The 25,101-nt window shown below is 55.2% G+C and overlaps 1 protein-coding gene across 1 annotated transcript; it reads right to left on the bottom strand.

Annotated features, from left to right (window-relative positions):
• Positions 1-6,147: 6,147 nt before the first annotated feature.
• ATP8B3 (ATPase phospholipid transporting 8B3) lies at positions 6,148-24,472 on the bottom strand (the record flags this gene model as incomplete). The annotated part of the gene is made up of 28 exons (XM_080633820.1): positions 6,148-6,378; positions 6,898-7,028; positions 7,305-7,443; positions 7,627-7,866; positions 8,165-8,248; positions 8,822-9,045; positions 9,532-9,796; positions 10,236-10,377; positions 10,758-10,833; positions 11,126-11,237; positions 11,585-11,749; positions 12,122-12,234; positions 12,671-12,859; positions 13,354-13,510; positions 14,418-14,452; positions 15,302-15,510; positions 16,199-16,392; positions 17,191-17,279; positions 18,047-18,205; positions 18,762-18,844; positions 19,146-19,216; positions 19,316-19,388; positions 20,157-20,218; positions 20,618-20,716; positions 21,136-21,249; positions 21,867-21,958; positions 22,467-22,535; positions 24,403-24,472. The coding sequence occupies 28 exons, from the start codon at positions 24,470-24,472 to the stop codon at positions 6,148-6,150; spliced, it is 3,687 nt and encodes a 1,228-aa protein (XP_080489946.1).
• Positions 24,473-25,101: the final 629 nt, after the last annotated feature.

Below are 25,101 nucleotides of genomic sequence, written 5' to 3'. Positions count from 1 at the left end.
GATTTGGTGTCTGGGTCCCTTCTCATTGGGCATCGCTCCCAGGGAAAGGGTTTGCTCCGTATCCTTTGCCAGCCCAGCCTGGCACGGGGACCCTACAGAAGCCCACGAGATGAAGACGTGGGCTTCATCATGGGGTGTTTTTGACTCCCTCAGCTCAGACCTGGACTTCAGTTTCCCTTGTTGGTAGCACAGGGAAGGCAGAACGGGTGGGAAGCCTCAGCATGGGGTTTCTCCAAACCCCTCCTTTCAGGGAATGGTTTGGAGCTGCAACACCTTTCAGCATGAATCATTTCCAAGTCCCCACAGGGGCATTTTTGGCTTGTTGGAGGAGACAGGCACAGCCAGGTCCACACCACTCCACCGCTTGGCTTTAGCTAAAGGCAGCGGGAGGATGCACCAGAGAAGATGCTGGTCCAAGCAGTCTCCAGAATGTCTAGTTTAGGGAAGTCCTGGGTTGAATTGTACCGACTTGGTTCAGGCTCCAGCCGAGGTGGCTCCTTTTGAGTTGGACCAACTTGTGCAGAGCAACCCCCCCGTGACAACAAGCCCAGCCAGGACCCCCATAGGGTGCTCCATGCTGCTGTGCAACCTGACAGAGCAGCTCAGAGCATCCGTATCCCCATTGCTTTCCTGTCCCCCCTCCACACGATTGCCTTGGCCAGCTCTTGCCCGACCCCGTGGCCATGCCACCCATCTTCTACCTAATACCCACATGGCTTGTGATACCAAAGACGTTCTCTATGCAGGAGAAAGCCTTCTTTTCCATCCGGCACAGACCTTACAAGCCTTTGACAATGTTCTCTGAAATACCTCAAAATATTTAATGTATAGTTTATGTGATAAAAAAAAAAAAAAAAATTACTTAGCTAGTTTTTGGAATTTGTGACTTGAAGCTTTATACTGTTAAATTATAATTTTGCAGAAGACGGCATGTTCTTATTTCTTTGACGAGTTCAGTGGGAGACGTATTGAATGTTAAGGAGATGAAAGCTGGGTAGTTTCACGGTGGAAAGAGAGAAAGAAAGAGAGAAAGATGAAAAACCAAAAAAAAACCAAAAACCAAAAAAGGACCCTTGGAGTTTACAGATTTCATATTAAAACAAGTCCTTTTCAAAAAAAAAAAGCCAAAAAAAAAAGCAAAAACAAATAACGATGACGAGACCTTTGCGTTCTGATGTGTTCCTTTTCTCTGAGTCATGTCGTACGAGAGTATTTATTATCTGTGTTCTGTGTTCAAATGTAATTTAAAGGAGACAAAAGAAAACGACAAAAAAAAAAAAAGGAAAAAAAAAAGATGAGAATTTGATTTATGCATGAAAAAAATATACTCTTTCTTGAAGTAATGTACTAATTATTGGGGGACGGGGTGGTCGGGTGGGAGCGGGAGGGGACGAACTGCTCTTTTCTCTTTTGTCCATGAGTTTTCGGTTGATGAGGACGTCTCTGCATGGATCATGGTCGTTTCCAACTCATGCAACCACAGGAGAGTCACCATTTACCCCTTCAGTTTCTTCCTTTGCCTCTTTCCTTCCTCAGCTCCTGCTGACCTGGGAAGCAGGGGGCTGCCCACAGGACCCTAGGGCAGGACGGGGCGCCCGGCACACAGGGTAAGGATGTGTGGGACATGGGACCCCAGTGTCTGCACACCCCGTCCCATCCGTGCCATGGGCACCGGCTCCTCGCTGTGCTTTGGGCTTGGGTTTTGGCTCGTTTTGGGTTTTTCTTTTGCTTTATCCAGCTCTGTGGGTCAAATCCTGAGTGCAGACAAGAGGAGAGACAATCAGCCACCATGACCTGAGCTGGCAAAGCCACGGGGCTCCTCGTGTGCTCTGAGACAAGGGAAACAGCCCCCAGGCACCCCAAAACCTCACCCCATGGCTGAGACCTTTCCAGGTGATGCTCCCAAGTCCCCATCCCTTGGGATGACTTCACAGACCTGCCTCTGCCCTCACACTGCATAGACAGAAGTGCTGAAGATGATGTTGCGTCAATGCCCAACCGGACCCGGGAATGGACTGGAGTGACTCGTTTCTGAGGTTTTCTTGCCAAGGATGTGATTTAGGATAGAGGCAGCACTCAGCACACAGGGACTGCCCCGCCAGGCTTCCCTGTGCCACCCAGCTCAGCTCTGGCCCTGCATGAAGGCACTCACTCTGGTTGAAGAGGGAAGAAGAAGATGACGACTCCAGCCATTGGAAGAGGTCTTGGAGGACCCCAGCCCACCGCAGGTCTCACGGATGATGGAAGTTTCCCTGCCTCCCCTAAACAGCCAGGGAGCTTTCTGCCAATGTCCAGAGAGCCCCTCCGCATCCCCTGCTCCTTCCTCGCCCTGCTCTTCCTCCTTTCTTTGCTCAAAGGCAATGAGGAGTTACGTCTTTGGAGGTCAGGAGGGTGATGGAGGCCTGGAGGAGGCAGAGGTACCTTATTATTTCTGCTTCTCTACCATTACCAAAGCATTTACCTTAGCGTGCTGATCCCTTGGCCCTCTCCGGCCTCTTCACCACCCCATCCTTCGCCTCCATCACTAGAGGTGGCCCCAAAACTCAGCCCAATGTGAGGAAAGAGATCTCAACCTCTTGAGGCCCCACCAAAGTGGCCCCCAAAAGCAAAGCAGGGTTGTTTTTAATCTCCTCTCTTCTCTAATGCGGTGTCGCTGCAGCTTTTGCCTTCTTCATGGGCAGCAGTGAGATGCTCAGTACCAGGTGGTGGTGGGAGACAGGGAGACAGGACCCACTGACCAAGGACCTGGATTTTAGGAAGAGATGATGTTTATTCCAGCAGCACCATTCATCTACTACCAACTCTCCTGCCCTTGGGGGAGCTCTGCATCCCTGCCCTTTTCCTCTTCCCCCTCTGTTGTGTCCCATTTCCTCTCTCAAGACCTTTTCCAGCATGAGAAGCTTTGGTGCTTGGAGGCAAATACCTCGTTTCCAACTAAGGAAGTTCTCACCAGGCTTGGGTGCAACCCACAGTCACAAGGCCTTGGATCTTACAGCAACCAGCTCGTTGCCATCATGGATCATGAGCCAAGTGGCTTGGAAAACCCTGGAGAAGCCAAGAGCCGAGCACTCTCCCCTATCCTTTAGCCCACCAGGACTTGTTGGATCAACCACAGGCAGATCTGGCCGTTCCTGCTGCCCACATCAACCAAAATGCCTTGAGGAGCAACTTGCCATGATACCAAAGATGTTTTTTTCTCTGCAGGTAATGACAATCCAAGCTCTGTCCTAAAGACAATTCTCCCAACCAGGGTCGCCCCTGAAGAGCGTTTTTGTGCTGTGGGGAGCAGGAGAAGAAAAGGGGTCCCAGGGGTGATGGAGAGCAAATGGTCAGGGGGTGAGGACGAGGAGGGGACCCAGGATCTCCCACTGGGACCTGCTGGTTCAGCCTGGCCACCATGTCCTGCTTCACTTGTGGAAGTTTTCAGGAATTCAGGTAATTTCCTTACCCCGGGCACTCTGGTTCCACTTTGAGTGGAAGTTTTCAACCGATGGCTTTGTGCTTTGAAAACCCACTGTCAGCAGCGGGGCAGTGCTGTCCCCATCCCTCTGGGCTCCTAGGGATTCCAGGCTGGGTTATACCCATTGTCACCCCACTATGGCACAGGCAGAACTGAGCTTTTCCTGCTCTGAGGACATCAGCACAGGGCGGACCAGGAGCTGGCGCTTCTTCATGCCAAGAAATGGCTTTGTAAAGGAAATCATGTCCCTTTTCCTGAGCATCCAAAGTCCAGATGGGGAAGATGCCAGGCGGGACGTGGTCCTGGGCAACCTGATCTAGGTGAAGATGTCCCTGCTCATTGCAGGGGGTTTGGACTGGATGAGCTTTGGGGGTCCCTTCCAACCCAAGCCATTCTATGATTCTATTCTATGACTCTAAACCTCTGTCCTCAACCCGCCTTGGCCACCATGGGGATGCTGGGTTGGCCCCTGTGCTCCGTTTCCCTTGTCCCAGAGCACACGCACAGCCGGGGCGGCGCAGGCAGCGGCTCTGGGGCTGGCCTTCCAGGCGCTGCCGTGCAGGATCCGGTTCCTCTTTTGTCTGCCTTTGTTTGGGGTTTTGAAAGAGAAGAAATTAAAAATGCGAAGAACAAAATTTTGGGGTTTTTTTGTTTGTTTTCTTCTTCTTTTTTCCCTTAAATTTCTAAAGGAAAAAAAAAAAGAAATAAATCAGAATAAACCCAGCCAGGCAGAATCTGCAGCCTCAGGTTTGCCAGTCCAGCCACCTCCAGAAAACACTGCTCATTGATCTGCATAGCAATAGGTGACGCTCGTCCTCATCCCACACAGACTGAGGGCCTCATCTGTGAGTTTTTAAATGACTTTTTCCTCCTAATGACATTGATTTTTTCTGTTGGGTTCCTTTTGCTGCTGCTTTATTGTTATTCTCATGGGATAGGTTTTGCTCTCCAGCGAAATGCAATTGTTACTCCTCTGTGTCTTGCAACTATATTTGTTAAAGCTATTTGCAAACGTTAAAAAAGAAAGATAATAATAATAATAATAAAAAAGTCTTATGTGTCAGGCACTTTATCCAAACTGTGCTGTGTGCTCTGGAGTTTGTTCCTTGTTCTTTGCAATGACTCGCGCAGGGGAAGTTATCAGGAAACTCAGCTCCAGCCTGTTGACAGGTTTTAAAAGAGGACAAAAAGGAATGGCTCTCTACTTGTTCATCCTCTACTGGTCATGACTGTGTTGTATTTCTGCAGCTTTCTGTTTCTTCAATAAATTATTTTCTAGTCATTCACATGGCGTGAGTGTTGTGTCCCCGGGGGTCAGCTCCCTGCAATGCAGCTCCGAGCAGCCTCCTTTCAACCGACTCCATTCCTTGCCCCAGACCTGCCCTAAGAGCATCAGGGAGTAGATTTGGGGATCACGCCCAGGCAGCTGGGAAAGGTTCCTTTCCCCCCCATAGTTTTCCATCTGGTATTTGCCGGGGTGAAAGCTTTCCTAGGGGAAGCCTCAGACACTTTTATTTCTTGGCAGCATCCAGCAGCCTTTGGCCAGAGCCCAAAATAAACACTTTAATTTTCACAAACTCGGTGCAGATGAGGCCAAAGCACTTGTTAAACAAACCCATCGGGTCATGTGTGCTGCAGGCGGGTCCAAGCTGCCCCGGCTGATGGAATTACCTCTCTTTTGATCCCGATATCACATCCTGCCGTGCGTTTTGCCATGGCACCAATGCTGGCAGGTCTCAAGGAGCTGGTGGCGCACACAGATGGACCCACAGGACCTTTCTGTGCAGCTTTTTTGGTGGGGTAGCAGAGATTTACGGGAGAGAAGAGAAAAGCTGAAGTTCTTTTAATTATAAAATAAGAGCAATACGGAGGGTGATCCAGTCACCGGTCACTTGTTCACACCCAGCTTCTCCAGCACTTGCAGCTGATGTCCCCACTGTGGAGCCCTGCAGCTCCCATCCCTCGGGGCAGAACTGGTGAATGTCACCCCAGCGCTTTGCCCTCCCCACAACAGCACTTTGCAGGGCCTGTGGGCACAAGTTGTCCCTGGAGATGGGGATATCAGTCCTATGGGAGTGGGGCACGGCACACAGCAGACCCCATCACTGTGCCACCTCATGTGGCGATAGCAAAGACAAGGAGGTGGAGATCATAGAATCATGGAATGGTTTGGGTTGGAAGGGACCTTAAAGCTCCTCCAGTTCCAACCCCTGCCACGGGCAGGGACCCCTTCCACTGGAGCAGCTTGCTCCAAGCCCCTGTGTCCAACCTGGCCTTGAACACTGCCAGGGATGGGGCAGCCACAGCTTCTCTGGGCACCCTGGGCCAGCGCCTCAGCACCCTCACAGATGGTGGGGAGCGATGAGGAGAGGCTGCTGGAAGCCAGGCTGATCTGTTGGGTTGATGCGTGTGAAAGCCACGGGCACCAGAGCCAGCCCGATGTGCGTGGCAGAGGTCGGTTGCTTTCTGCACAGGCTGTAACACACACTGTGTGGGGCAGAGAGAGCTGCTGGCAGGACACATCCCAGGGTTTAGTGCCTGGAGCAGCAGCCCCCCCGGGCTGGTCCAGCCCCTCCGCATCCACAGGGGCTGCCCCTGGCTTCAAACCCATCTAAATAAGATTGGAAAACACACTTTGACAGCACCTCCCATCCCAGCACGGGGGGAGGTTGATGCTGCCAGGGCACCTACAGCGAGGGGCTGGGGAGGGACGACAAAACCGGGGTTTGCATCTCTGGATGCAGGAGCCCAGGCTGAGCAGCCCCGGCCCGCAGGCTGTCCCCGCGGGTGATGAGCCCGGCGTAGCCCTCCTGGTGGGAGAAGGCGTAGCTGGAGCGGCGGTGGAAGGAGTCACGGGAGACGTGGGCGCGCAGCTCCACCGAGGGCTCCGGCGCCCGCTTGGCCTTCAAGCGGATCTTCTGCAAGGAGATGAGGAGATGAGGGCTGTGGCCACCTCCCAGGCAAACCCTCACCCCAAGGGGGGACGTGCAGGGACGCCCTCCACCAAGACACGGTTTGGCTCCCAGCTCCATTGTGACCTGAGTTGCCACGAGGGGATGTGCACCATAGGAACACTCCCGGGGTCTTCAAAGCTCCTGGAGCTCTGGAGCACAGTCTCAACCCCTGCTCTTATCTGGGAGCTCTTTGTACCACCAGAAGGGTATAAACCCATGACCCACATGGGGATGAGCTCTATGAAGGCTGGAGGTGGTACCAAAACCTGCTCCAGACTCCAAAGCCTCCTAATTGGAAAGTCCAGGAAGCCAGTTCCAGACTTGGGCACCAGTGGCATGAGAAGCCACCACCAGGTGAGTGGTGCCACCAAGGAGAGGTGACATGTCCCGGGTGGCTTCCCTGCAGAACATCACCCTTCCCATCACCAGCAGTGCCCTGGCCAGCCCCAGAGCCCTTGCCATGCCATCCCCATCAGCCCTCACCTGCTGGATGGTGGTTTTGCCTGTCATGGTGTGGTACAGGTGGATGGTCAATGAGGGGATAGTGTTCACCACCAGGGACAGCAGGACCACGAGCAGGACGTAGGGGTCAGTCAGGGCATTCCGGCTGGCATCTGTCAGTGTGAGAAGGTGGTGGGTGATGCTTAAGTAGGGAAGGTGAAGAGCACAGAGGGAACAACTGTCGGGGGACAGGCCCCCACCCATGAAGGTGTCGAAGGGTCTAAGGAGGAGATGGCACCTAAACTGGAGTCAAAAATCAAGACAGCAGGATCAAGGTGTTGTGATGGAGAGATGATCCATCAGGTGGGAAACAGCTTGTAGCATCAAGCCCAAGCTGGGCTCCCCAGGCTGAGCAGGGAAGAACCATGGGGATCCCCAGGGCATCTGACCTGGGAAGGAGAAGATGGCAGGGGCTATCCTGAAGGCATCGATGCTTTGGGTCAAGAAGGAGAAGAGGCAGAAGAGCAGCAGGCTGGCAGCGACCATCGCAAAGGACAGCACCGTCCAGAACTTCGTGTCCAGGATGATCTGTAGTGACAAGGGCGGAGCACTCAGTGTCCGATGGGGATCCTCTTCCATTCAGTCCCAGATTCCTCCCCAGCCCCAAGGGAGATCATCTCCCAGCCACAAAGCTGCTGGGGATGTTGTCAGAGAACCCAGTCCCTAAACATCTGCCGCGGGGCCAGATGAGAAGGGCAGATGGGTGCTCACCTCCATGAGGACCGACAGCAGCGCTGATGTGGCCACCGTGACAGCAAAGGACTCGTAGTCACCAACAGCCTTGCTGCCAACATGGTCCTTGAAGGCCCAGAACGCGATGTAGAAGCTGGCGAGTGAGGTGCTGACTCCGTGCAGGAGGGTGATGCCGAAGACGCGGTAGTTGAAGAGCTCATCCTGCTGCCCGACCACGTAGAGCTCTGGGAACTCCAGGCTCTTCTTGGCACTCACGTCCTGCCAAGAAGGCACCAAGCATCACCCTCCCCACCATAGTGGGAAGCAGGATTGGGCCCACCCCACGCAACACCCGCTACAGGAACGCTGCTCTGGGTCCCTACACGTGGTTGCTCTGGGCTGATGGGGAACAGAGGACCACTGGTAAGCTCCAGATGCCCATTGAGCTCCTTGATACCATGTCCCAGCATGAAGAGCCATGCAAATGGGGTGGAACGACTGCCAGGCTGATTCACACCCACTGAGGATGCAGCCTCCTCCAGGCACAGGGGCTGGATGCAGCCCAATGAATCCATACCTGCTCCAAAAGGCCCATGGACAGCACAGGGGAGGTGGTGTAGAAGATGTTGTAGAGTGCAAGGAACCAGCCCTCATACAGAGGCTAGGAGGGAAAAGAGAGCAGCTGTGAGAGCAGTGGTGCTTTGAAAGGACTCACAAAAGATGCCCAGGCACCAGGGCGAGCCCAGGAGATCCAAACTCTGTGGAAATCCCCATGGACTTGCCCCAAGTTCTGCATCAGCCCCACATTGTCTGCAGCAATCACTGGACTGCGGGACCATGCTACAGATGGAGCCACACAGTGCTGGTCAAGTCACACTGATGGCCTTTGGATGAAAGCTCCCATTTTGGAGGAAACCAGCTAAATGCACATGGGATCTTTCCCTGCATCTGTCCGAGACTGAGCTGCAGCTCATCAGGACATCCCAGACCTCCACAGGCTGCTTGTCCCAATCCAGTCAGGTAAAAGGCACATACCCAGTTGTAACTCAGCCAGGCAGGCCCCAAGAATCGGACAGTCCAATACCAGGGCAAGGGAGAAAGGAGACCAGGGTGGTGATGTGCCCATCAGGCAGTACGAGACCCCTGCATGGGATCCTCTGCAGAGGGGTTGAAGCACCGATGCGCAGCCCTCCACGGGATGGATGCAACCTCTGCTAATGGCTTCATGCCTCACCTGAGCTGTGAATCCACTGTGGAAAGCGAACCAGACCTGGGCCATGAGGCCAGCAAAGGTCTTGTAGAAGAAGTAGCGCAGGAACTTGCAGATGCGGAGATAAGCCCAGCGGCCATGGACGAACAGGAGGCGCTGGAGGTAGGAGAACTGCGCCAGGGCATAGTCGCTGCACTGCACGGCTTGTGCGCCCTCCAGCCCACTGATGCCCACCCCGATGTCGGCGGCTGCAGAGGACAGGAGGGGGTGAAAGGCAGGCGAGGAGGTTTTCAGGGAGCTGGGTGCTTGATTTCCCTGTGGATTGCCCCTAGGCTGAGGAGCAGAGGGTGAATCCAGGAGTGATGGGCAAAGGGAAGAAGCCCCCTTTATCACATCCTGCAGGAGCGATGTGCCAGGCATGGTTGGGTGAGCGAAGAGCTCAGTCCCATGTCAGGGCTGCTGGAGAAGGGCAGGGATGTCTCTGAGTGCTGCACAGATGGGGGCTGGAAGTGTCGTCAAGGTTCATCCAAAGCAAGTGCTTCACCCTGCTCTTGTCCCAGGCTGGTCCTGTGCCTCTCCCACCCTCCCAGCACAGCATCAAGGGGGTTCCTCTCCCAGCTCCTCACCTCAAAGGAGGTGGTGGGGTGATGGAGGTGGCACATGGGGCACCACCACTTCCCACTGAGGGGATGCACCGGCTGAACCCCACACTCCCCCCCTGCCCTGAGCCTCACTTTTGATCATGTTGACATCGTTGGCCCCGTCGCCGATGGCCAGAGTGACGGCTTGCTTGTGCTTCTTCACCACCTGCACCATGAGGGCTTTCTGCTTGGGGGTCACCCTGCAGCAAATCACTGCCTGGCAGCTGGTGGCCAAGTCCACGAAGGCCTTCTCCACCAGACTGCCCTGTTGCTCTGAGCCCACAGCCCTGCAGCAAGGCAGCCGCCGCCACAGCCTCCGCTTCTCCTTCAGCACCTCTCCCGTGTGGAGGATTTTGTCCTTAGGGAAGAGCACAACGGCTGGGATCTCACCCGTAGCCTTCATAGCGTGAGACCCCCCCCCGCCTCTTCAGTGATCCTCTTAAATCTTGTAGATGCCACAAGAAAGTGACCCTCAGTTTTCTTCAAGTTCATCACACAGCAGGCACTGTGACCAGGAGACCAGTTTGTCCCAGCATGGCCAGAAGAGCATGGGGAGCTTGAGGAGCTGATGCCAACCTGCATCCTTCCACAGGACCAGCTGGGCCAGTGTGACTGGAACACCCCAACACCAAGTGATGGGTACAGAGTTGTCCTCCTCTCCCCTCTTTATTCCCCAGCCCCAAATGGGCTTTCCCTACCCTTTGGGCAGGATGCCCATCACATCCTGGTGCCACCCAGCACCAGGGCAAAAACAGCACAGGTTGGACAGAGCAAAGAGCATCCAAGTGCCACCTTACCAGGAAGTCCCCACTGATGATGATAGCTCTCTTCTTGTGCTGTGAAGCCTTGGGGTGCTGCTGGGAGGGGCGGCTGCTGGACTGGGCTTCCCCATTGCCGCTGGAGTGGTTGTTGCTAACCCAGTGAGCCTCAAGGATCTCACTGTGTGAGGAAGGGGTTGGAAGGAGCTGAGGATCGAGACCCGCAGTTGGCTTTCGCCATTGTAAAGACAGCTCTGGGAAGATGTTCCCAGTGGTGGGAATGGGAGGACAGAGAGGGGTCCCAAGGGCTCACTCCTATCAGAAATCAGCCTCTGCCCCTGTGGTTTAGAGGCTGGAGAGGCAGCTTGGGCAAAGCCTGCCAAGGAGGCCAATGCTGTAGGAGCAGAAACAGATGAGAAGCCGCGAAAAGCATTAGGGACAGCCAGGCTGGGACAGGGAAGGAGAAGCATCTCTGGCAGAGTTGAGCTCTGCCCAAGTGCCCCTCAAGGGGTCTTCAGTGGGGACAACAACATCCGGAACCAGGATGCCACAATTCCTCACCTGATCTCCTTCTCCTCCAGGATCTCCATGTCATCCGTGAGCAGCTTGCACGCGTAGCCAATGTTCACGGCAGTCTCTGCAATATGCAGGGGTCAGTGGCCAATGGTGCTGCCCCCTCCACCCCAGGGCAGCCCCCAGCCCTTGGGTCCAAGAGCCCTTGGTGGGCAGCAGCCGCTGGGGGCTCTGCTCCAGCTCTGTGCCATCGCAGAGGCTTCCCCTGCCTCAGTTTCCCCATGGGTGACACGATGTGTGGGACATCGGCTGCCTATCAAAGGGAACAGCAGGACCTGGTCGCTGCCCAGTGCCAGGGTCTCATCTCTGGTCCTGGTTAGGGGAGAGGCTGAAATGTGTTGGTTACTTCCACTGACCTTGTTTGTCTCCCGTCAGCACCCACACTTTGATGTTGCCCAGTTTCAGCAGCTGGATGGTTTCAGGGACTCCATCCTGCAGCTTGTCCTCAATGGCTGTGGCCCCGAGCAGCTGGAATGAGGGCGAGTTAGGGCAGGACAAGATACAGAGGTGGGAATTACTCCTGGATCCAACCAGGAGTCTGTGCCCAGGGGTGGACACAACCCGACAGGCACCTGACCCAATGCATGTCACAAAGTCACCCCTGAGCTGGAGCTACCTCCCAGGGGATGGATACAACCCGACAGGCACCTGACCCAGTGCATGTCACAAAGTCACCCCTGAGCTGGAGCTCCCTCCCAGGGGATGGATGTTGGGTTGGACACTTCACCCCCTCATTCCAGAGAGCTGAACCCCACGCTCCTGCCCTCGGTGGGACCTGCACGACCGGTTCCTCACAACCCCCAGCCTCATCCCACCTGCAGGTTCTGCTCCATCTCCTCGTACAGCTTGTCCAGCTCCCACGCGCGGCCCTGCAGCAGGATGCTGGCCTCACGGTGCCTCCTGCTCCAGTCACTGTACTCGACCTCGCTCACCTCCTTGCTGGCCAGGCACAAAGTCCGCAGTGTCTCCTCTGCGAAGCGCTGCAGAGATGAGACGTGAGATCTCCCTTCCCTCAGCCACTGGACCAGGGCATCACGCCAGCCTGCTGCGATGCTCCCATGGGCAGAGCCAGAGGATGTGAGGGACTCTCTCTGGGCTCTGACTCACTCCCATCCTCCAGCATCCGCATGAGCATCCTTGCAATGACCATGCAGAACACTGAAGGTGGGTTTGATGCCCTCTTAGCCCCTGTCCCATATGCCCACGTGAGGCTCTTAGAGCAGAAGAAAGGAAGAAGGACCAAAATCCTGAAGCAAGAGTTAGAAGGGGCAGCGAGGGCCTCCAGGACACCCAGCCCAAAGCCAGCAGCAGGGAGACCAGCCCTTTCCACCCCAGGCTGGCGTGGGACTCACATCCAGCGCCCTCTCAGTGGTGGTCTCATTGGGCCCTCTGCTCTGCAGTCTCTCCAGGATGACCGTGTCAGCCCCCTTGGTGTAGAGACGGATTGTGCCCTGGGGGTCTCGCACTGGGAGGGAGGGGAATGACAGCTTAGCTACCCAGAGAGATGACTCCTACCCGTCGCTGTCCCCGTGCCATGGCCCTGCTGCAGAAGGCATCACAGTGCACGCTGGTGCCTCTCTACCTGTGGTTGTGGGAAGCACAGGAATTCCCCCATATCTACACCATCACAAGGCAGGATCAGGCCTCAAGAGCTGTCAGTTCCTCTCACACCTCCTCTGAGCCCCTGCTTTACTCACTGTCTCTCGGCTGCTTAAACCCTTCTTGGTTACCTACGCCAAGGTATGAGGGCGAGCAAAACCATAGGGATGACCAGGACAATCCTTAGGATTGTCAATCCTAAATCAATCACAGCCACCCCAGTATCATCCCTTGTAGGGTTGGGAACGGAAAGGACCCTCCATGTTCCTGGAGGGGCCCCTGAGACACCCTGTCCCACTCACCTAAGACAGACATCCTCTTGCGATCGCTGTTGAAGTCCAGCATGGCCAGCACTTTGTACACCCTCCTCTTTCCCAGCTCACTGATGGTGATGGTGTCTTGTGTTCGGGCCAGAAAGACGTACCCCAGGTTCCTGGCTGCCAGCACCAGTGCTTCTTCATCTGGTGAAGCTGCCTGGTAAACCAGCTGGTCTGCAGAAGAGGAGTTGGGATTAGACAAGGAGGCTCCCAGACGAGCAGCTCTTCAACATCTGAAATACCCTGTTCTTGCCCAGCACCAATATTATCTACGGACACCCTAAAGTCCAAGCCACCACCCTTGGGAAACTCAGTCCTACTTGTCTCATCTCTTCTGCTCATCGCCCCAGGAAAGACAACTCTTGTAGATGCCACAGAACATGACCCCAGTTTTCTGGTTCATCAATGCAGCAGGCACTGTGACCAGTTTGTCCCAGCATGACCACAAGAGCACTGTGAACTGATGCCGGCCTGCATCATCCCAGACAGGGATGGATCCTGTTCCCACTTATTACCTTTACAACAAACCCAAATGTACAGGGGCTCTCGCACCCACTGCTCCCCACACAGCAGAGCTTTTCTAAGTGATGGAGGAAGCCTCCATGGCCTCAATGCCTTGGACCAGTTTGAGCCCACTCTGAGCACATCATCCACCATGGCCAACCCACCGCCCTTCTCCTCCACCATGACGGTGTGGCAGAGGGCCAGCAGCCTCAGGAACTCCCTCAGCACAGGGTCGTTGTCCCGCTGGGCCGCTTCCAGCAGTGTCGCATCGCAGAAGTCCAACTTCTCCTGCACATGGTGGCTCCAGGTCACCCCCGAGCCCTGCAAGAGGCACAGGGAGGCTGCAGGCACCCAGGAGAGACTGAGCACAGGGCTCTGCACTGGGGATGCTGCTGGTTGCAATACAACAGTTCTGTGCCTGGTGAGGTCCAATCCAGGTAAGTCGAGCTCTGCATTGCTGAGTATAGAAAGGTTGGCAATAAAAACCAAATTGAAAACCAGACGGGCACTGGTTTATAACCCCAGTTCCCCTGTCCTTAACTGGCAGCTGAGGACCAACAAACTGGCCAGCTCAAGGGAACACACATCACTGCCTTACAACGTGGGACCCTGTTGTAAGCAGGCTTGGGTTATAACGGCTGGGCCTGCTGCTAGTGTGAGCAATGGCCACAAGGATGCTCAGGAGCATCTCTGCGACAAGGGGAGATCGTAGGAGCTGGGTTCGTTTAGTCCAAAGAGCAGGCTGAGAGGGGATCTCATCAGTGCAGGATGGTGCCAGACTCTTCTCAGTGGTGCCCAGCGACAGGATGAGGAGCAATGGCCAGAAACTAAAGCACAACAAGCTCCACCTCAACATGAGGAAGAGCTTCTTTGCACTGAGGGTGGCAGAGCCCTGGCACAGGCTGCCTGGGGGGATTGTGAAGTCCCCCTCTCTGGAGCCATCCCAAACCCACCATGGACACGTTCCTGTGTGCCCTGCTCTGGGTGGCCCTGGTTGCACTGGATGATCTCCTTAGGGCCCTTCCAACACTGATGATGCTGGGACTCTGTGATCACGTCTGCCCAGCCTGGACCAGAGCTTGGGGCATCAATGGGAGCCCGGGAGGTGGTGGCTGGAGCCCCAGGACTGCACATGGGGCTGTCCCCAGGCAGATTCTATGCTATGGCTTTGGCCCCAGCAAGGGGCCTCATCTGGCTCCATGTTCCATGGGAGGGGGCAGTTACGCACCGGTGGCTGTTTGTCCTCATGGCCTGGGCCCGTACCTGCCAAAACGAAAAGAATTTAACTAATAGAGCTCACAGGAGCATCCTTGGGGAGGTGTGTGTGTGTCTTTGAGCAGTTTCTCAACAAGGGACCTCTCCTTTTGCTGCTCAAGAGACTGGCAAGAAGGGACCAGTTCTCAGCCTGGTCATAAGCCAGGCTCTCACAGAATAGCCAGGTTTGACTTACTTGGCTCTTGGACTGTTCAGACTTCGGACACATTTTCAATGTTAAAAACTCAGCTCTAGCTGAGCAATTATATGCATTAACTGTGATGAAACAACATGAGGGGGATGATAATGCCTTTGCCTTCTGCATAGGTCACCCGAAAGCCTCAAAGTGCCCAAATTTGGAAACCAAGCTGGTTTTCACCAGAAAAATGATGCAAAGAAAAGCAAAACCTCCTTTTGCTCTCCATGACCTTCATAGAAAAGAAAAGTCCATGGGCTTCACTGGCCCATCACCCCATGGCTCTTCTGCTTGCCCTGTCCTGGGCAGCATCAGCCAACTATTCCAGGTGGGATCCACCTTACTCACACCATGCGTTTGCCATGTACCTGTGCTGAGCTCCTAACCCCAGGCTCCCTTTTTTCATCAGGGAAAACTTCACTGATCTCAGCTGAGTTTGGGGCACCTCCTGACCCCATGCACTGTGTGGCCCCTGCAAATCCCTGGTAACATGCGTGATGAGAACAAGCCAAATTCCTACAGCATCTTCTGTCTACGCACTGGAGCACCAAGATCAATCCACGTGCCTCAAGCTCCCCAGCAAGGCAGGAAGAGTGGGAAGAGCCAATTCAAGCTATACCTAACTCGTGGGTCCCTACAAACTTGCTTGCACCAAAAGTTACCATAGACGGTCCCATTGACACAGCATTTCTTGAAGCTCATCATGTTTTGCGTCAAGGTGCCAGTCTTGTCCGAGAAGATATATTCGATCTGGCCAAGCTGATCGTTGAGGCTGGTGCTTCTGGCTTGTGCTGGAATGTCCTTGACAGCGTAATACATTTTCAGATCCCAGTTGATGAAACAGCTGTTCACCAGGTAGATGAATTCAAGCCTAGGGAGTCAAGGAGAAGAAAACTTACGCTGGGGAAGGAGATTTCATTACTCACATCCCAGGGGCACTTGAGAACCTGACATGGGGAAGAAAAGGCAGAGGGGAACTTCCCACCTGGATGCTATTGCTCTGAGCTTGGGGGAGGAAAGAGGTTTTTCCTTGTTTGTGGCCAGGCTGCCAGAAGGCCCCGCATACCAGATTGAGAGCCCACTGGGGCCCAGGCAACTGGGGTCCCCTCTGCAAATCTGGCCTTTGATGACAAAATGCTTCCATCTGGAGATTCAGCAAAGGGCCACACAGTTTGGAAACCGCTTTTTCCAGCGCAAATTGTGGTTATTCCCAGCTGTGGCCTTCTCTTCCCCACCCTGCTGCTGCTCAGTGTGAAACCACCTGCATCAAGTCTCATCCTCAGCCTGCCCACAGTTTCCAACATCAGTACGTGTCTTTGCATCTCTTTCCTGGCTTTCCCCTGAGATCTCAAAGCACATCATCAGTGTTTGTAAGATGCCCCCCCTCCATCCTTACCCTCTTACAGCTAAAGGAACACATGGGAATGACTTCTTCAAGGTCACAGATGGGTCTTTTGTGCAGCCCCATTTTGTGGCTATAAACCAAGGTGCCACATGATGGCCAAGGAGAGGGAGCGGGGTACCGATCTCTGAGCACTTCCAAGCTCTGTTGCTCTTACATTATATACATGGACATGGGTATGATGATGCTCAGGAGGATTGTGAAGCTCCAGAAGTTGAAGAAGGCTTGCTGGGCAGGGGTTGTGTGCTTGTAGAAAGCAGAGAGGTAGCTGTGCTTCTCCTGGAACATCTTGGCCCAGAACCCAGAGGCAATGGCGAGGCACAGCGACATAACCAACAGCACCACGAAGATCTGAGACGAGAAGCCAGGGTGAGAATGTGCCATCACACAGAGCCCACCAGACTCTTTCCTAGCACCAAACATTGCCTCTTCCAGACTGTCTCATTTAGCTGTGAGCCTGTGGAAAGATGTCCTTGCGCCTGAAGCTGGTTCTCAGAACTCATCCCGGGCTGAGATGGGGGACCACAGCATGGATTTCAGTTGACACATTCACAACACACACGCACGAAGCAAACCCCGGCTTTCCCACCTTCCTAATTGCCTCAGACACCATCTCCCTGGACACGGGGTGTTCCTGCTGCAGTACCAGCAAGCAGAGGAATGCTGGTGGCCAGTCCGAGGAGGGACAATGTCCAACCACCAGGAGCAGGAGTAGGAGCTCCAGTTACAACCACGCTGCTTTGCTTCCTGTAAAGGAAAGGTTTCTCCTTTCCCTTCCTCCATCTGCTCTGTGAAGGTCCCTTGGCTCAAGCCACCTCCTTGGACCTGCACTGTTATGGATTAGTAAAGCAGGCCAGGAGGGGCTGGAGATCCTGAATACTCCAGCTCCCTCATCCAAGGGGCTGCTCTACAGCAGAGGCCTTGGAGCTGCCAACAGTTTAAGCAACACAACCACCATGCAGACAGCCCAGATCCAGCAGCTGCCAATTCCTGGGAGCATCACTTGGTATTTGCCCATAGCATGTTAAACCCAGGGTATCTTCAGCAAAATACCACAATCTTAAGAAAATCAGCATCACCCAAGCAAGCATCCTCTCATGAGAAGACTCTAGAGGCTGGCAGACCAGGAGGTGTTTGCACCGCACTCACTATGATCACCAACCGGTCCATCATGTGGTCCAGCTTAGTTTTCTTCTGCTTGATCTTTCCACAGTTCCTCATAATTTTGGAGTCAAATCCTGAACGAGAAACGTTTTAGAAGTAAAACCACAAGTCCACAGCCCCCAGAAGCTTGACTCGCAGCAAAGTGATTCTGGTTTCCTCCATAACAACATCTCCCCACCTCTGAAGACTTCAGAGGACCGCATCCCTCAATCAGTGGTTAATCAAACCATGGCTGCACACTTGGAGTGCTGCTTACACCAAATCTTGTCCCTTTCCTCCCACAGCTGTTCATGGAATCCCAGCCTGGTTTGGGTTGAAGGGACCTTAAAGCTCCTCCAGCTCCAACCCCTGCCACGGGCAGGGACCCCTTCCACTGGAGCAGCTTGCTCCAAGCCCCTGTGTCCAACCTGGCCTTGAACACTGCCAGGGATGGGGCAGCCACAGCTTCTCTGGGCACCCTGGGCCAGCGCCTCAGCACCCTCACAGGGAAGAGCTTCTGCCTAAGAGCTCATCTCAGTCTCCCCTCGGGCAGGTTCAAGCCATTCCCCTTGGCCTGTCCCTACAGGCCCTTGTCCCAAGCCCCTCTCCAGCTTTCCTGCAGCCCCTTTAGGCACTGGAGCTGCTCTCAGGTCTCCCCTTCAGGAGCCTTCTCTTCTCCAGGCTGCCCCAGCCCAGCTCTCTCAGCCTGGCTCCAGAGCAGAGCTGCTCCAGCCCTCGCAGCATCTCCATGGCCTCCTCTGGACTCATCCAACAGCTCCACATGTCCAAGCTCTCAGATGCACTGAGCCACGAAGTGCAAGTGGCCACCAAGGTGAGTGGATGCAGGACACGATGCGCTCACCTGCGTAGATAACCAAGCCGTAGCAGACGTCGGTGTTGCGGAGCCTGCAGCCTCGCAGCAAGATCCTCTCGCTGTCAAGGGGGAAGGTCTCTCCCTTCCAGGCCAGCGTGCCCGTGAAGCTGTGCATGCGGCTGTTGGGCTCCTCACAGGTCACTCTCCCTGGAGCAGAGGGCAGGATTCAGGTAATGGCTTTGAGGGAAGGGAAAGGACCTTCCTGTCCCCTCGCCCCCCACGCCTGCCCCCTCCAAAGAGGGGTGCTGGGGAGATTCAGGGATTGTCGGGGCATCTCCAGATGCAGTTGGGATAGGGATGGCTCCAATCCAACCTAAGCTGGAGGAGGGTGCTCAGTCCACTGGGCTATAAAACCAGAGGAGGTACAGACACAACTCCATCCCCAGAGCCTCTGGGAGGAGAATCTGCATCCTGTGGAGGACCAAAGGGGAAATCACCCAGGGTCAGAGCTCAGGTTTGGGAGCCAAGCACTTGATTCCTGTGGGAAAATCAAGATCCAGGGCAGGGGGAAGGAGCACAACCCCAATGTGCACTTTTGCTGGGGAAGGGCCTCCATGCAAGGTCTGACTCCTTGCAGCAGGAGAAAGTGCATCCTCACGCTGGGCTGATGGCCCTTGGTGCTTAAGGGGACAGGGACTTCCTGAGGCTGAACCCATCCCATCCCGGTGGGAATGCCGCAGCCTTGCCCAACTGGGGGACTCACCATCAAAGGCAGCCATGCTCTCTTCCCTCACCAGCTCCTGGTGGGTGACCAGAAGAGCTTGTCTGAACTTCAGGTTTGTCTCCCTGTGAACAAGAGCCAGGGAGGGAAGACTCAACCACCACTGTGGGGTGACAGAGCTCTTAATTCTGCTGTCGGCCCCACGGGACACAGTCAACCATTAATTCCCAGGTGGTTACATGAGTGATGCCAATGAAGAGCAAGATGGGGACCAGGCATGGCCACATCCGATGGTTGCTACTGAACTTGCAGTGTGCCTGACCTCTCCCCGCCAACGCTGGGGTGTCCCCAGGACCGGAGCCGTTGGCTCCATGTCTCCATCCCTCTTTCCCCATGGCAACAGCAGCCCCCTGCTCCTCTCCTCACCCATCGATGTCAGTGGTCTCCACGTAGCACAGGCTGCTGGGCTCCGAGCTGCAGAGCAAGAGCATGTCGGCCTTGAAGAGCAAACAAGGGAAGAGAGAGCACTTGGCTGAGCCCCTCCTGACCACACATCCCCAGCCCTGGGGCAGAGGCAGCTCCGGGGCAGCACGCACCGGGACCAAGCTCTCCTTCCGCAGGCGGATGATGTCCCCGACGCAGATGTCGCGCCACTGCTGCCAGCGGAAGCTGCAGGAGAATTAGAGGGGAAGGGGTTTTTACCCTTGCGGAGCAGTGCGAATGGAGGCTGCGGCTGTTTCTGTCCTCTGGACCATTCCTGCATGAATGGGGTCTCCAGGTTGTTGGTTCCTCTGCCGCAGCGGTGGCCTCCTGTCTGCATAGCCAAAGGGTGGCTGAGCACTGAGGATAGCACAGGACCCATTTGTCACGTCCATATGCTCCATCCCTGGCGGTGTTCAAGGCCAGGTTGGACGAAGCCTTGGGTGGCATGGTTCAATGTGAGGAGTCCCTGCCTATGGCAGGGGGGTTGGAACTGGATGATCTTAAGGTCCTTTCCAACCCTAACTAGTCTATGATTCCACTCTATGATTCTATATCCCATGTACCTATGGATGGCAGGGACTTTCAGTCCCCTGTCCATGGATGGGCAGTGTTGGTCCTTCCCTGGACCAGTGTTAAGGTATGATATGGCTCCATGAGTTAGATATGAAGACCTGCAGAAGCTTCTGTGGCCAAGGAACCCTCCTCCCAGCATATCACAGCAAATCAGGGCTTCGTTAGACCTGTTATCAGTGACTGGAATAGGATCATCCATCCCTACAGGGCAACTGCTGGACCTGCAGCAGACACTGGGAGGTGATGGGAGTTTGCAGAGTCAGGGGCAATCGCACCAAAACCTTTCTCCGCTGCTTTGCTCAAGGAGGCTCAGCCCTTCAGATGATCCAGGGCTCCACACAGACCTGGAAAACACAGGCACAGCTTCCCAAAGGCCCTCACCTCTTCCCACACAGGATCTCACATGGCCTGCTGTTGATGTTTCTGTCGCTTTGGTGACGGCCCTGCCAGACAAAACCATGCCAGATGAAAACACGGGACAAGGACATGCTACAGTCTGCTTTCCGAAGCAACCAGAAGATGTATCCTGATGAATGTAGAGGCTAAAATCCCCCAAGGTATTTCTGGAGACCACCCTGGGAATATAACCATTGGTTAAGATGTAAAGATGAGGGCAGTGGGGGTTTAGACCCCAAGGAAAGCAAACTGGCCAGTCCCATCCTTCCTAAAGGAACATACAAAGCATTCTGGACATGGTGGAGTTGATGGTACCTCAGGAACAACAAATGACAGCAACTTCCAAGCTTTTCAGTTCATCCACAGCAAGAGGGCCCTTTCTGCTGCCCACCTCCCCCAGGACCTACCCCCAACTCTAACAGCCTTTTGCTCCATCCCATACTCACGATGTCATCGATCAGGTCTCGCACCCCCCGGATGATGAGAAGGCAGCTCAGGGGGAAGAGCAGAGTGTACCAGGGCAGCGTGGAGATCACAGGGAAGGTCTAGAGGAGGAGAACTTTACAGCACTGATACGACTTTGATCCCACTTTGAGGTGCTTGAGGTGACTCCCCCTCATTCCCAGCTCCCCTCCCCAGCCAGCACCTAAGGAACCCATCTAAGAAGACTCAGATCCAGGTGTCTGCCTGCAGAGAACCGTTCTGTTGACTTTCCATGTCTTTTTAAAGTGTGAAATATATGTGGGGCATTTGGAGGGTAGGATTTCTATTTAGGGATGGTCTTCTCTTACATCCACATCCAATCAGTTTAATGTAACCAAGCTTAAGGGAGGTTAGACCCCTCTGAGCTCATGACAGACCATGAGCATCGCTGACAAGCAGCATCCTTGACACCATTTTAGACCAACCACCAGGCAACCTTCCTCTTCTAGGCAGCCCTGCACACGCTTGGTGCCCATCTCACCTGTAAGAGGATGACAAAGACAAAGTAGATGTTGGCCATTCGGTGGAACTGCTCGTAGAGGTTCAGGGGCAGGAAGGTGAAGACGTTGTACTTGGCTGTCTTAATGGCATTGCCCTGCAGAAGGAAGGCCCCAATGGGAGTTCAGCCACGGAGAACCAAAGAATCATCAACTGGGGTGGAAAAGACCTTTGAGATCATCAAGTCCAGCAGTTCCCCCAGCACTGCCAAGTCCACTAAACCAGCTCACTACGGGAAATCAAGGGTATTCTGGTGCTTTTAGGACTTTTCACGGTGTAAGAGATGCCTTCAAAAATCCAAAGCCATGAGGGAAAACAAGGAGAGATTTATTAGAGGAAAGGGCTGTATAGAACTCAAACAAACCCATCTGCTTCATCTCCAGCTGGGGGTCATTATTAAGCTGAGAAAAAGGAAAATCTGCTTTTGTTAGATTAAATCTTTAAACCAAATAGTCGTTCTTCTTATTGGACCATCAGACTGAAAAGCCTCCTCACTGTGATTCCCCCCCTTTTCTGTCAGCTTCAGAGGGGATCTAGGGCAGGGATCCTCTTCATTCTTCACACACGGGTTAGTGGTGGGCTTGGCAGTGCTGAGGGAATGGTTGGGCTTGATGAGCTTGAAGGTCTTTTCCATCCTGGTTGATTCTGTGAGTCTCCGATGCATTGAGGATTGTGTGTGTGAGTCTCCATCACGTGGAGATGAGGCTGACTCACCGCGTACTTCTGCTTGCTCAGGCAGAAGGCAAATCTCTTCTTGAATTGCATGTGGTAGTTCCGGTCATTGGCCCTCACCTCCCAGGTGAAAGCTGGAAAAGCAAGTGGATATTCAGCACCTCTCATCAGAGCCAGCCTCTTGCCTCCAAGGACACAAGGACCAGTGATGGTGCCACTGGGCTTATGGTGACCCGGTGCTGGTTGGATGGGCTTTCCATAGCGCACCTACAGCTTGAAGAGCTGCTGGAGGTACCAATGGGACACAGCTGGAGCTTTGGAATCCGTGGACAGAGGGGGCAGGAGGCCAGAAGCTTCCAGAGATGGGGGACTGCTGCACACACTTGCCCTCTGAGCCTCAGAATACCTGAGCTCAGGTGGTGGTGTAATGGTACAAGCAGGCCAGGAGAAGGACAACCCCTCCAAGCACAGACTTCGCTGTCCCTCTCCTGATTGAGTCTTTGCTATCCCAGTTCAGAGGCTGCCGAGGGACATCCCTGCCACCACCCCCAAACTCGTGGTCCCTCCTTCCAGCCCGTTCACCCCAAATCTACTTCTTCTAAAGACAGGTAAAACCCCACAACACGCTCACTGCTCACTGACCTGGCAGTTGCTTCTTTCCATGCAGGCAGCCTGGGTCCTGCTCTGCCATGCTGGTACCACTGCCAGGATCTAGGAACAAGGACAACCACAACACTAAGCACTGAGATCCCACCGGGATGCTCCTGCCCATGGCCAGGTCCAAGCTGGAGGCAGTCCCACCTACAACAAAGCTGCTGGGACTGAGCCTCAAAGCTGAGCTTAGCTGGACTCCATGGATGGGTATGGGAGAGGTGAGGCTGTTCAGGGCCATTAACACATTGGTGCCCTCAGGGCCCTGACCCATTGCTCAGAGCATCTTCTGACCTTCCTCCAGGCTATTAATATCAAAGCTGAGGCCAACAGTGGTGAGTGCCAAGAGGTTTGCCTGGGTTCTCTGCTTCCAAACCAGCAAATGGTGTGATGGCTTTAATGGAAGAGTCCAACCCTATCCTGAGTCTCATCGAGATGGAGCACTTTAGTTTTGCCTGTGGTCATCTTTCAGAAGATCCCTCATGCTCAGGATCAGGCTTAAGTTGACTCCCCCTTGTCCCTGCTGCCTTGGGCATCTCTGAGCCCCATTGTGCCCAGTAACAGTCCCCATTACACCATTACCTGCTCCACAGACCGCACATCAGCTCCACAGCACCCCTGCTCCAGGTGATGCCAAATGAAACTACAGCTAATTAGGCAGAGGAGGATGCTGGTGGAGCTGGGTGCTGTGCAAAGGCAGCAAGGAAACGGCCTCTCGCCGAGAGCCCAGGGGCGAGGGGAAAGAGGGAAAAAAGGCAGAGAATGATTCAAAGTTGGAGAAACTTCCACGGAGACAGCCAAGAAACCCCAGCTCCAGCAAACCTCTGTCAAACCTCACTCCTCGCCTCAATGACTGCACTTTGGATCAGCAGGAACAGGCTGGAAGCGGGTGCCAGGGCTGGCAGCCAAACCCTTCTCTGGCCCCAATCCGGAGCTTCCCAGGACCAGAAAGTGGCAGCAATGGCCAAAGGCACAAGACATCCTCTGACCACTGCTCACACCTCCTTTGGCCCAACAGTGATTCATTAACCCATGGATGTTCCTCCAGCTCAATACCTGGGATGAACCGGCCACTCCTTTTGGCCTGGCAGGGAACATCCCATCCCGTGGGCCCCAATGGGGCTCTGGCTATGAACCAGCCCCTTGGGGCTGCTGGGTGCGACAAGACCCGAAATGGGGCTTTCTCACCTCAAAAAAAGCAGAGTTTTAGGCCCGTGGAGGTTTGCATGGACTGAACCCGCTTTAAAGCTGCTTAAGCAGCAACGGGCGCCGTGCCCGCAGGGTTTGGGTTGGTGAAACACGTGGGGATTTGTGTCGCTCACGGATCCGATCCGCTGGAGCGGGGCTTCTGTGAGCACTGAGATCCTAAAGCTCCAGACAAACGTGGGGCTGTTGTTCAGCTGCTGCTCAGGACAGGGATTAGTGTGAGAGCCCTCGGGTTCCCTGGGAGCCCCAGCACAGCCAGCAAGGCTTGGAGCAGCTTTCTGCCCCTCCTGCTCCCACCCAGCCAAAGGAAAAGGGAGGGACGGGCCCTGCCTGGGGCTGGTGGGTGCTGCTGTTGTTTATGCGACTGCAGCATCCCTGCGGGACCTCAGCCGGTTCCACCCCAGAGACCCCCCCACTGCCAACCCCAGGGACACCCCCCCAAGCCCAGGGATCCCCGAAGCCACGCCAGGGACCCCCCCCCACCAACCCCGGACCCCCGCTCCCCCCGCCTGCGCCCAGTTGCTGCAGTTCCAGCATCACCCCAGGCTCGGTCCCATCGCAGAGCCCTCAGCCCAAGGATGGGCAATGGGTGTTGGGCGCAGCAGCACCTCGGCACACAGGAAATGCCCCGGGGGGGATCACGGCTCATTAAAGCCTCTCAGGGTGGTTTTCATGCCCAGCTCCGAGCACATGCCCGGGCCGTGAGTTTCCCTCCGCTCACCCCGTTTATTCCCCCTGCTTTGATGCGACTCCAGGTGGAAAAGCATCTCCCCCTCCCGAACCGCTCCCATCCGTGGTTAGAGGCGGGGCTGCCCTGGGCTCCCCCCTCTTCCCCCCGGGGTCCACAGGGAGAGATGCAGCTCCCAGGAGAGCCCCCAGCGCACCCGCAGCGCACTCGGGTCCAGCCGGCACCCATGGGTGCCCCAAAGCGTGAGGAGGAGGAGGAGGAGGATGGGAGCTGCCGCCCCGCTGCCCCCTGGTGCCCCCGTACCTGCACCGATCCTGCCACCGAGCTCCTGCTGCCACCACCGCGCCGAGCGGGACCTGCTGCCGGCCCTGCCCCCGCCACACCTCCGGCCGCGGGCTCTGCCCTCCCGCCGCTCCCCGCCCGCTGCCGGGGCTCCCCTCGCTGGCAGCGCTGAACCTGCCCTGATTTATGGCTGGTTCAGAGCAAGCCGGAGCTGCCGCGGGAGCCGTTCCCATGGGGTGCACCAGCGGATGGGGACGCGGTGTCACGGCCGCCGTGTTCCCAGTGGGGAAGCCGCTGATCCCTAACGGGGTTGGAGGACAGTGGGCACGAGCTGGGCTGCAATGGGGGTCACTTGGTTTCACTGCGGAGCACTGAGCCCCCTTCCCAGAGCCCCGCGCGGCAGCTCCGTGCCTTGGAGGCTGAGGAAGGTGGGAGGAAGACGAGGCTGAA

This window comes from Psittacula echo (genome assembly GCF_963264785.1).
Source record: "Psittacula echo genome assembly, chromosome: 24".
NCBI lineage: Eukaryota > Metazoa > Chordata > Aves > Psittaciformes > Psittacidae > Psittacula > Psittacula echo.
This window is presented reverse-complemented; position numbering and strand designations above follow the sequence as displayed.